At 42.9% G+C, this 12,862-nt stretch overlaps 1 protein-coding gene across 2 annotated transcripts in view; it reads left to right on the top strand.

Moving 5' to 3' along the window:
* LOC111158528 (fms related tyrosine kinase 3) overlaps nucleotides 1-11,901 on the top strand; it is a 75,819-nt gene extending 63,918 nt beyond the window's left edge. The window contains exons 21-24 of one of the 2 annotated variants that reach the window (XM_022520623.1): nucleotides 2,590-2,701; nucleotides 3,222-3,321; nucleotides 3,772-3,877; nucleotides 11,252-11,901. In XM_022520623.1, the coding sequence (XP_022376331.1) occupies nucleotides 2,590-2,701; nucleotides 3,222-3,321; nucleotides 3,772-3,877; nucleotides 11,252-11,374 (441 nt within the window). In that variant the 3' untranslated portion in view covers nucleotides 11,375-11,901. The remainder of the gene's footprint in view (nucleotides 1-2,589; nucleotides 2,702-3,221; nucleotides 3,322-3,771; nucleotides 3,878-11,251) is intronic. The other variant, XM_022520624.1, reaches the window with a different exon arrangement.
* Nucleotides 11,902-12,862: the final 961 nt, after the last annotated feature.

Raw genomic sequence — 12,862 nt, 5'->3', positions numbered from 1 at the left:
AGAGAGAGAGGAAGGGAAGCAGGCTCCCCACTGAGCAGAGAGCCAGATGCAGGGCTCGATCCCAGGACCCTGAGATCATGACCTGAGCTGAAGGCAGAGGCTTTAACCCACTGAGCCACCCAGGTGCCCCTAAAAGCTTTTTCTATGGCTTCAAGGAATATTCCAGTTACAATTAAAGCTGAGCAAAATAACATCACATCTGTTCTTGGGCTAGTCCGAACAGACCAATTAGGGACCTTGGAGTACAAGCCACACTTAAAAAAAAATTCATTACTTGAACTTACTTCAGTTCCATTAGCTATAAAGCGACTAGAGTCATGTTTCCAATTACAGGAATTTGGCAGTCGCTACAATAAAGCATTTTTTAAAGTAAAACATATCAATTAAATATTAAATGTAAATTTTAAAAGGACACAATATTTAAATTAGATATGAGCTAATGAATATTTAGCATCGTATTACTGTCACACAGGAAGATCTAAAATATGACCAAATCTACTTGTTAAAAAAACAAAGCAAAACAAAAACCCAACTAGGGACAGACGTGTTATTTAAGAACTATTGGAAATACTAGATGATAAAATTGTGTACTGGAAAGAGTGGCTTGTAAGAATCCCAACACCTAGAGTTAAGCCCCTTTTTTGGGAATTTCCCTGTGCTTTACAGTCCCCACTTGTGAAATAATAGTGACTTGGTGCTTACCAGGTGCTAGGTACTTTTCTTAGCGCTTTACGTACATTCAAACATTTAGTCCTCACAGTGCCTACTTGTGGGCTGGGAAACCGAGGCACAGAACATAATTTGCCCCTGGTTACACAGCACATGGACTAGAGCGTGAATGATCTGAGCCCCAAGCCTGTGCATAACCACTGTGACAGGTGCAGCATTTCCCATGACAATTATCTGCTTACCACATTGGCGTTGTGGGAATAAACCAATAAAACCAACATGAAAGCACCTGTCTGGGTAAACAGCCAATAAATGTTAAAAATCAAATCAAACACTATTTCCATTAGAATCAAATAGCCATCTCAGCTGATTTTAGATCCATATCTCCCTTGTTGTAGCTGAAGTCATAAAGATGATCAAAGCTCGTGGGCGACTGTGCGGTCTTTACCTTACTAGCTGGTGGGCTTTTATGTGGGAAGGTGACTTCCATTTGGCACCTCAGTTAAGTCTTTTAATTAATTAAATTAACCAGACAAGCCTGTATGATTCTATCAGCTCATCGGTTTGTGTAGGATTTAAATAGGGTTTCTTTCTTGAGCTTTGATTTTTTTTTTTTAATTTCCCTAAGTAATCTCTACACCCACTGTGGAGCTGGAACTCACGACCCTGAGATCCAAGGTCACATGTTGTACTGACTGAGGCAGCCAGGTGCCCTTGCAGCTCTGATCTTACTTGGCAGATTAAACGAGCACAGTGAAGGGCTCCTTACTTCACGAAAAAAAAAATACTATGAAAAGCTGTGTCCCAGTAACCTAGCTGCCTCTGTGTCTTGATGCTAACCCGACTGTACTGACTCTAAACCTGCCTTTCGTGCTACTGGAAATTACTAAAGCCACAGAAGCCAGCCTGGTGTCATTTCTGGAAGTGATGACATATGCTCCCCTCACCACATTCTTGTAGCTGGCATTTCCATTAAAGTTCTTCCAAGAAATGCTTTAACAAAATATTCCGCCAATTCACCAATATATCCTTACCTCTGGGCAAAGGACTGGTTACTCCCTAATGGGAATTATCCGCTGTTAAACTTACCCATTCCAATCACCAGCCTTTGTTCCGGATGAGCTTTAAAGCAATGGCCAGCTGTGGGGCACCTGGGTGGCTCAGTGGGTTGGCTCAGAGTCACATGACTCTTGATTTCGGCTCAGGTCATGATCTTGGGGTCATGAGATGGAGCCTGTGCTGAGAATGTCAGGCTCCGAGCTGAGTGTGGAGCCTGCTTAAGATTCTCCCTCTCCCAGGGTGCCTGGGTGGCTCAGAGGGTTAAGCCTCTGCCTTTGGCTCAGGTCATGATCTCAGGGTCCTGGGATGGAGACCTGCATCAGGCTCTCTGCTCAGCAGGGAGTCTGCTTCCCCCTCTCTCTCTGCCTGCCTCTCTGCCTCCTTGTGATCTCTCTCTGTGTGTCAAATAAATAAATAAAATATTTAAAATAAAACAAAACTAATTGCCCTATAAATCTTCATTGTCAGGACCAAGTTGAAACAGAATGATTTCAAATAGTAAAAAAAAAAGATTCTCCCTCTCTCGCTGCCCCCTCCCCCCCCACACTTGCATGCAGGTGCTCTCTCGCTCTCTCTCTCTCTCTCGCTCGCTCTCTCTCAAAAAAAAATGAAAGATATTGCGTTGGGGGTTTTTTGTTTGGGCTTTTTTGTTTTGTTTTCTTTTCTTTTTTGTCAGGCTACTATGTTAGGATGTTGATTTGAAAGTGAAAAACTTCCATTTGAGGAATATGATTTTCTCCATTAAGCATTGAGAGTGACTTTAGGAAGCGAAGAAATTTTATCATCTAGCTAGTAAGAGAAAAGAAATCCCCTTCACCGTTTGATCTGTTCACCACTGATCTCCTCCTGGACTCTGCACAGGCTCGTCTGCCTGTAAAGTGGATGGCTCCCGAGAGCTTATTCCAAGGGATCTACACCATAAAGAGTGACGTCTGGTCGTATGGAATATTACTCTGGGAGATATTCTCACTTGGTAAGTTTTGCCCGTGGCCGCCATCCCCGCCCCCTCCATGCCTTATCCCTGTTCTTATATTAAAGCATGCATGAAGGGTGCCTGGGTGGCTCAGTCAGTGAAGCCTCTGCCTTCGGCTCAGGTCATGATCTCAGGGTCATGGGATTGAGCCCCACATTAGGCTCTCTGCTCAGCAGGGAGCCTGCTTCCCCCTCTCTCTCTGCCTGCCTCTCTGCCTACTTGTGATCTCTGTGTGTTAAATAAATTTTTAAAAATCTTTAAAAAATAAATAAAAATTAAAAAAATAAAGCATTCTTGACGTGCCACCTTGTCATCTGTTATATATGTGCCACTTCATGTCTTATTGTGGTATCTTTGCCCCGCCCCCCAGCCTGTACCTGCGTGAGAGCAGGAGCCATGACTTTCCCCACTTACAGCTTCGCACCAAGCAGCATACGGCCCATGGGCGCTCTTGGTACCTGCTTGTTCACTGAATGACTAACCAAATGAAATGGTGTATCCTCCCTCACTTTTCCCCCAGGTGTCAATCCTTACCCTGGTATTCCGGTTGACGCTAACTTCTACAAACTCATTCAAAGTGGATTTAAGATGGATCAGCCCTTTTACGCTACGGAAGAAATGTAAGTTCAGATCAGACTGCACCGTGGCTGAAATCAGGAATTTACAGTCTCTCTAGTTCCAAATGCATGTCAAAGAAAGTAAAACTCCTTAATGTAAAATCCATGATTCCTCTTTTTTAAAAAGAAAAAGAAAGAAAAGGAAATGCTTCCTTTTTGTTTTGGGGATTTCTGAACAAAACTGAAGATACTGTGAATTAGAGGCTTCAGTTCTTTTGCTGGAAGGGGTCCCTCAGGGTGCTAAGACTCCATCTCCTGATTTCTGGTCCACAGAATGCATTTCTGTCTGTCACCTAATTTGCCCTTCCTGGTGGGAGTTCAAAGTCAAGTAGAGTACTTGCCACAAAACAAACAGGCCACAGATGATGAGTAGCTCCAGCAAGAAATGGCGGGAAATGATCAGCTTTTCTTTCGGATTTTCTCAGTTTACTCCACCTTCTCTTGGTTTTACAGATACTTTATAATGCAATCCTGCTGGGCTTTCGACTCAAGGAAACGGCCATCCTTCCCCAACCTGACTTCATTTTTAGGATGTCAGCTGGCGGATGCAGAAGAAGCTGTACGTAGCTTCATAGTACTTTACAAAGCGTTGTTAGAAAGGAGAGCAGTAACTCAGAACACGCACTCATTTCCTAAGAATCAAAGTATCACGTTGTTTTTCTCAACATAGTTTGTCTTGGTTGCCCTCTGAAAGTTGTGTGGGGTGAGATATATTTATTGGTAAGCGTTTTCGGGGGGGAAAAGCTTTCCCTAACGTTGTCAGCCTATTGATTAAGAAATTGAATGCTTTTAAGTATTTAATTAATGCATAGGACTAGACAACTAAACAAAACTTAATCCCTGATCACCACTGACCTTTCCTAATTCAACACGAAGCTTTAGTATGGAATAATCCATACAACCCAGACATATAATACAGCAGAGTGGAAAAAATATTGACCTGGAATCACGAGGGTCTAATCCCAGCTCTAGCACTCTAGCTCCTCATCACTGTATGACTTACGACAAATCATTTTACTTCTCTTGGCCTCAGTTTTCGCACCTGTAAAATGGGTTGCGGAGGTAGGTGATCCTCGGGCTTTGGGAACTTGGAATCACTTTGCTCACTCTTCCCCTCAGTATTACAATCCAGCATAGTGAACAAAGCCATTCCCTAGAGGAAGTGGACAAAGGACGGACCTTGAACCTCCAATACCCAGGTTCAAATTGTGGCTCCATCATTTACATCTTATAGGCCTCGATTAAGTGACATAATCTCTATTTCCTTATCTGAAACATAGAATTAATAAATCTTGCTTTAGGAAGTTGTAAGGAGTAGGATGTATGTGAAAAGATCTATTAGCACATAGCAGGCCCTTAGTAGTTAATCAGTAAATGTTAGTCACATAGGAACCTGACTGCTTAAATGGATTGTCTGTTCTCTTTTTCTAAATTATTAAGAGCCCATTTTCAATTCTGTAGTCTCTCCAGAGACCTGGGTGGGTGGGTCATGTCCCTTCCTCCTGGTAGGCTGTTTTAAAAAATCACATTTGGAAACTAAATTATTGTGAGGGAATTAGGCCAACAAGGTCGGGGGAGATGGAAAACCTCAAGGCTATCGAGCAGACCGCCTGGACACAGTTAATGACCCTATAAGATAAACCAAAAGAAGAGTGAGAGAGAGAAACCAAAAGTGGACTCCAGAGAGGACCGAATAATTTCTCCTTGCCCGGCAGCTGGGTGTGGCTCCACAGAGGTGTTATTTGTACCAAGCTGTGAAGAAAGAGTAGTATTTTGGCTGTTGGGAAGTGGGGGGTGAGTGGGGGTGTTCCAGGCTAGATGAGTAATATAAGAAAGGTTCAAAGTTGAGAAAGTATAATGGAAGATAAATGGTTGTGGCTGAAAGTATAGGGTGGGTGGGGGAATATGGAGAAAAACAGGACTGGAAAGGTAGTGGACCAGGGTGTGGGCTCTGCTACTACTCAGAAGCCCCTTGGCTTTGTTCAGAACCCCTTATCTTGGAGTACAAGTCTCCTTTCATGTCCCCCCTACCACAGGATGTCCAAATGCCCTTCCCTCTGTTCAGGGAATCAGGGTTGTTGAATGGCAAGCTTTTCCACAGGTGATGATTCAGCCGAGGGGGTCTGAGCTCAGAGATACCCCTCTAACTTCCCTCCCCCCACCACCATTCTCTTCCTCTCTGTCTCTGACCCTCTGTCATGGAAGGTTCTTTTTCCTACCAGTATCAGCCACGGATAGCAAGCTCTGTCTTCTTCAGGGAAATTCGATTAATAGTGTCCCCTCTGGGTGGGATGAATACACCAAGAGGAACATCTTGGTACTGGCTGGTGCAGTGGGATCCAGTCTAGAAGCCTGGGGAGCAGAGACGAGATTGGATTTCAGTCCCCACCGGCTGGGCACCTCTGAGCAAGGCCTAGTCTACCCAACCATGCCAGGCAGCTCTGCCCACTATGAGTGAACCCTGGTTCCTTCAGGGAATGCTTTTCCCTTCACATGTCCTAAGCACAACCATGTCTAGTCTCTTGGGTGGGAAGACAGACCTTGCCAGCAGGCCTGAGGTGATATTTCCTGGTATGCATGTGAACGCTTTTTGTACAGTCTCTGCTTTTGCTTCTTCATGGACTAGGGAAGGAAAATGGCCCTCAGCGGACAAGTGAGAAGGGGAGAGAAGCTCACTGAGAAAACACAGGTTAATGCTTTTAGGTATAACCCAACCCCAGTGGTATGGAGTTAGAGCAGGGAGATCACTGAATAATGTGCTAAGGCATTATTCAGACAGTGGTGAACCAACAGGGGTTTTTAGAATGGACAGATGCTCCAGTATTGGTCTTGATGGCCCAGATCACTACGACTGTGACCGATGTTAGTTAGGCTTATTGTGGTAATCGTTTTTGCAATATATACATGAATCACATCATACACCTGAAACTAATATAGAGTTATATATCCATTATGCCTCAGTTAAAAAAAAAAAAAAAGAGCCAGATCGAGTATTCTCTCCTCTCCAAAGACCCCTGTAGTTTCCCTAGTCGGATTTCAGGGTCCTTCTCCTGAGTCCCCCTAACACTTTGTCTTTAACTGTGTGTGAGACTCTGGTGATGGTGTGTGAGACTTTGCTTTATGGGCCTGTCTTTCCCACCACTAGCCTTGGTTCATGAGGGCAAGCAGATGCACTGCTCGTCTTCACATCACCTGATGCGGTCCCGTAGGCAGGCGACACTCACCAGTTATCAAATAAATGAGTGCCTATCAGCACGACAGTACGTCAGAGGTCGCATCCGCTTTGTTCACTATGACATACCTAGTTCAGCCATTACATACCTAGTGGCTGGCATATTGCTTAGTGGATGGAAAGTGCTAAGCAAATATTTCTGGAAAGAAGGAAGGCAGGCAGGCATAAAAGTAAATTTGAGAAAGTAAAATCCTAACAGAGGAAGTAAGATCAGTTAAGAGGTGACTGTGGCAACAGAGGTGAGTAAAGATGAGGGGGTGAACTAGACGGTGGGGAGAGGAGGTGCAGAAGGAAGGGACACGCACAGCTCCTGTTTTGGAAAGGGCCTGAACTCACATCACCGCTCTTCTCATGTCCATGCCCACAAGTCATAGGAAATATATACATAGAATATAAATATATTATCAATATATAATGTATTTATATATACTATATCATAAACAAATATACAAATATAAAATAATATAAATATTTTTAAAAAAATGAGCCACCTGGGTGGCTCAGTCTGTTAAGCGTCTGCCTTCAGCTTAGGTCATGATCCCAGGGTCCTGGAATGGAGCCCCACGTCAGGCTCCCTGCTCAGCGGGGAATTGCTTCTCCCTCTGCCCCTCCTCCACTGTGTTTTCTCTCTCTTAATCTCTCTCTCATATAAATATATAAAATCTTAAAAAAATAAGATAAATATATACATACACATATTTTTTTATTATATTTTTTTAAAGAAGTGAGGCCATAATCGCCTTTGAAAGCCAGAAGGAGATATTTGTGGACCAGAAACTGTGGAAAACCCCTGAGACAATGAAAGTAGTTAGGACTGAATTGGGAAGACCCACAACAGAGAACTCTTTGAAAGTTGAAAGAATGAGGACTAGTGTTTTCCCAGAGAGTAGGGAGAGTTCTGGTGGGCTCATGCAGAAGTTCCGCAGTGGGACGAGTCACAGTGTTAAATACACATAAGAATAACATGGGTGTTAAAAATGTAAGTATACCACTGTGAAAACAGAAATATAATCTATAATCTCAGGTTCAGGGTAGAAGAAAAAAGGACCATAGAAAACCTGAGCAACACCACAAAGTGGGGAAGAGAGAAACAAAGAGCATTCATCGAAATAGAAAAAGCTCAAAATGTCAAGATTACTAAGTCCACTTAAGAAAGAATATCAGGGGTGCCTGGGTGGCTCAGTGGGTTAAGCCTTTGCCTTCGGCTCAGGTCATGATCTCAGGGTCCTGGGATCGAGCCCCGCATCGGGCTCTCTGCTCAGCGGGGAGCCTGCTTCCCCCGCCCCCTCTGCCTGTCTCTCTGCCTACTTGTGATCTCTGTCAAATAAATAAATAAAGTCTTTTAAAAGAGAGAGAATATCAAAATAAATGAGACTGTTATCACACAGATCACATTTACTAACCTCAGTGCAGTGAAAGGAGAAATCACCAGTCGTACCCGAAAAGCTCCCCGTGTCCTACATGAGAAATTGAAACTCATGCTTCTTACAGAAGCCTTTGGTTCACAAGAAGGTGAAGGAGGAAGGAAAAAGACATAAAAATAGTCCCTACTTATTAGAACCTGTAGGAGCCAGCCAAATTTATAACTCTAAATTCATTAGAAAACAAAGAATGAAAATGAATGACTTAAACTTTCAACTCTAGAAGCTAAGGAAAAAAAAACCCACAATGAATAAGGAGGAGGGAGTACGGGAAGTGAACAAAGCAGAAGAAAAGAACTAATAGAGGGGTGCCTGAGTGGCTCAGCCCGTGAAGTGTCGGACTCCTGGTTTCAGCTCAGGACGTGGTCTCGGGGTCCTGGAAGGGAGCCCGTCATTGGGCTCCATGCTGAGCATGGAGTCTGCCTGAGATTCTTCTCCCCTCCCTCTACCCCCCCCTCTTCCTCCCCCCCATGCTTGTGTGTGCTCTCTCTCTAAAATAAATAACTAATGTTAAAAAAAAATAAAAGAACTAATAAAGTTATAGGCAGAATTAATTAAACTGAGAGTAGCCCCCAAAACAATAGTGATGATCAAGAAACACAGAAGTTGTTTTTTGAACTAATAATAGTAAGATTTAATGGCAAACATTTTTTAAGTGTCTGCCATACACTCTACTAATATACTACCCATAAGAACATTTAATTCTCACATCAATCTCACAAAGTAAGTTCTAGTATTACCTCTTTTGCAGATCAGTAAATTGAGATACAGAGAAGTTCGGTCATTTGCCCAAGGTAACCCAGTGTGTCAGACTGAGGATTTGAACACAGGAGTCTGGATCTAGTTTACACTGTATATATTAATATTGTATGTTAATACGGTGTACAAATATACCACTAACGCACACTATGAAGAGAACAATTAGGAAAAAAGAGAAAGCACAGATGACATTCAGAATAAAAAGAACATACTTTGGATAGAGACACCATTTTAAAAAATGTAAGAAAATTTTATGCACCTCTTTCTATTGATGTACTTGAAAAGCTAGGGTTTCAAAATCTTTGTAAGGAGAATATACACATGTATTACTTGTGCAATTAAAAAATTCATTTTAAAATCACTTAAAGGAGTGAGGGGGTGGGAGACACAGGCATCCAGTTAGGGAATGAAAGTCACCAGGATGAAAGGCAATAATAAGTACAGAGAATATTCAGTCAATGGGGTTGTCATAGTGCTGTATGTTGGCAGAAGGAAGCGCCGCTCTTGGGGCGCACGGCGTAACGTACAGACGTGTTTCGGCGTCACTATATTGTACTCCTGAAACTGGTGTAACACTGTGTTTCATCTATACATCAATAAAACTAATTAATTACTTAACATAAACAAAAATCTCTTAAAGCAATGGACAGGAAGACATTAAAAGCGGGGACACACCAGAATAGCACCCAGTCTCTGGCTGTGGGAGTACAGCGAGGTTGAGAAGATGATTCTGAAAGTCCTGGATCTTGGGACTGGAGTCGGGGCGGTTCACTAAGTGAAACTGTCGATCCAGGAAGGAGAGAAGGATCGGGGATCAGAGATAATGGATTCAGGTGTGGAGCTGTTGGATTTGAAGTGTTACTGGTATTTCTGTCCCAGGCTTCCTTAGATGGTCGAAATTCAGTGCTGGACGTGAATATTTGGTTCGACAGGTCATAACCAACTGCTAGGTCCGCTCTACAAAAACGACGTATCATTACTGTTCACCCTTAAGGATAGAGGCGACTGTTATGGTGAAGACCAGGTTTAAAAGGAGATTTTTGTCCATTTGTTTTCCAGAAAGAAAAAATAAGAGGAGGAAATGGTCCATTCAGTGAACACGATAACTGCCAAATGAACTAACACAAACAAATACACAGTAGTGATGGCTAGGGAGAGGGAGGGAGTCTGTCCAACTCACATAAGAATCCAGGATCCCTACATCACAGAGGTCTCATAAGTAATAAGAAAAACCTGGATGGCCCAATGTAAAAGGGCAAAGGAGGGAAGCAGACAATTCCCAATGAAATGCAAATGTTCATCGCATCTAGAAAAAGATGTTCGGCTTTGCTTATCATGAAACACGCAGGCCAGGAGATCAAACCTTCCCTGGACAAAGGGCTAGAGTTAACAGTTAACAGTTAAAGGGCGATAGTTAACACCCCTGCCGTAGGACTTGGGAGAAAGCAGCATTGTTCCCCGACACAGTGGAGAGGAGTGGAAATAAGTAATGGTTTCTGCCAGGCAGCCTATCGAGGTACGTCGCCATTCCAATGTGCATTCCCCTTGACCTGGCAGTTCCACTGCCCTCATTCACCCTGGAGACAGACAGGGCCAGTGTGCACTTCTCAGTCGATGTTATACAAACAGTCCATCGAAAGATCAGTTATGGTTCATCCATACTATGGAATGCTAGGCTACTATTAAAAACATGAATGTGCTCATATTTAGTAAATAGTGAAAATGTGTAACATTTGTAACCTGCAAACAACATCTTAGAAATTCAAAATAAGGTTCTGAAACAAGGTCTACACTCTGAGCCTACCAACACAAAATTGTGTATACACAGCAAGCCATCTGTCATGGGGACTACCTCTGACAATTTTAGGTTTTTTTCTATATATCTTCCTATATTGCTTAAGGTGTCTATATGAATGTGTGTTAACTTTAAAATCAGACAGAAAGTAGAGCTGTTTTCATTTTGGAAAAACATTTTAAAGTTACTGACCTCCCAAGTGAAACTCAAGAATCACGCGTATTAGTTGCATAATGAACAGATCATTTTTAGTGGCCTCTCTCTTATATGGGTTTGTTTGGCTTTTTTAAGATTTTATTTATTTATTTGACAGAGACAGTGAAAGAGGAATACAAGCAGGGGGAGTGAGAGAGGGAAAAGCAGGCTTCCCGCTAAGCAGGGAGCCCAATGCTCGATCCCAGGACCCTGGGATCATGACCTGAGCTGAAGGCAGACGCTTACCAACTGAGCCACCCAGGCGCCCCTTTTTTATGGTTTTACTGCTCGGCTTTTGGATTTCTAGATTTGGACTTTATATGCAAGAGCAGAAATGATACTGGAATCAGTTATTTGATGGTGACTTGATTTCTCCATTAGTAAACTGAATTTGGTTTGTCAATTAACATCCTCTAAGATTGTCCTCTAAGACTTATGTATCATAATAGCAAGTAATCTGCAACATAGGCCCTTGACATGTCCATCTTCCTTGGATGGTAATCAGTGTTCTGTCTTCTCCCCCACCTTCAGATGTATCAGAACATGGAGGGCCACGTCTCAGACCGTCCTTCTGTCTACCAAAACAGGCGACCTTACAGCAGAGAGGTGGACTCGGGGCTCCTGCCTCCACAGGCTCATGATGAAGATTCCTAGAGAAACAGTTGAGTCTTAAGGCCTTCCTCCCTCTGACCCCCTCCTTAAACAGGCTATAGATTACCAAAACAGGATTAATTTCATCACCAAAAGAAAGCATGATCTCAACTGCTGCTTTGCTGGGCTTTTCTCTAGAAGCTCTCTGTATTTACTCTTGTTTTCAAAGGGACTTTTGTAAAAACAAATCATCCTTTGCACAAGGCGGGAAGAGCTGATAAGTACTTTTCCTGGAGCATCTATCCAGATCCAAAGGCCTTCTTGGGCTGACTTGAGTGAAAATCGTGTACTTGAGGTACAGTACGTTCCTGTAAATAGATAACACAAAAGCATTTTGCTAAGGAGAAGCTGATATGATTTTTTAAATCTATGTTTTAAAATAATATGTAACTTTTTTCAGCTATTTAGTGATATATTTTATGAATGGAAATAAAATCTCTTCTCTAGAAATGTTTGCCATTGAATTGTTTACATGTCCCGTTTAGGGCAAGACTTAACAGGCGGGCAGGAACCTAATGAATTATGTACAATGATTTGTTTGTGCATGTGTATTTTTTTTCCTACTGAGACGCTCTGGCCCTCCATCAGATTCTTAAGAGGACGCATGACTCCTGCCCCCAGACTAGGGCAGAAACGCTGAGGTCTGCTGGCTTCTCTGCAGCACTCCGTGGAGAGGAGAGAGGACGTGGAGAGAGGACGGCCTCTCTCGTCCTTCGAATTCAGCTTAGCTTCTTCCCTCCCACAGGCTTATAAAGCTGAACTTGCCCTCATCCTTATTTTCCAGGTGTGGTTCTCGGTGAAGTGTGTGGTGAAGTTCTCCCTTTTTTCTTTTTTAAGATTTTATTTATTTGTTTGGGAGAGAAAATGAGCATGAGAAGGGGGAGGGTCAGAGGGAGAAAGTACTGCCTGATGTGGGATGCGGTCCTGGGACTCTAGGATCACGACCTGAGCTGAAAGCAGTTGCTTAGCCAACTGAACCACCCAGGTCTTAACCAACCAACCTCCCCAAGGTTTGCCTTTTCTTGTCTTCCTTTCCGGGGCGTGGTTAAGATAAGAACCTTGAAGCCAGTCTGCCTGGGCTGAAATTCTCCTTCTGATGCTGCTTAGCTGAGCAACATTGGGCAACCTTGGGCAAGTAACTGAACTTGATTGGGTCTCAGCTTCCTCTTCTGGAAGACGAAATAATAATGGATGACATCTATCTTACACAGTTCTGGTAAGAATTAGATGGACTACATATATAATATATGTATGTTATAATAGACGCACAGATGGTCCCCAACTAAGGGCGGTTCAACTTAAAATTTTTTGACTTTACGATGGTACAAAAGGGATACACATTCTGTAGAAACCATTCTTTGAATTTTGAATTTCCGGAGCTAGCGATATGCAGTTCAATGTCTATCACAATGCTGGCAGCCCCCAGTCCACTATGGGATCCCAGGGTGAAAAATCAAAACACTGACAGCCATTGTATACCCATTCAACCGT

This window comes from Enhydra lutris, unplaced genomic scaffold (genome assembly GCF_002288905.1).
Source record: "Enhydra lutris kenyoni isolate GAN:26980312 unplaced genomic scaffold, ASM228890v2 scaffoldscaffold60, whole genome shotgun sequence".
Lineage (NCBI taxonomy): Eukaryota > Metazoa > Chordata > Mammalia > Carnivora > Mustelidae > Enhydra > Enhydra lutris.
This window is presented reverse-complemented; position numbering and strand designations above follow the sequence as displayed.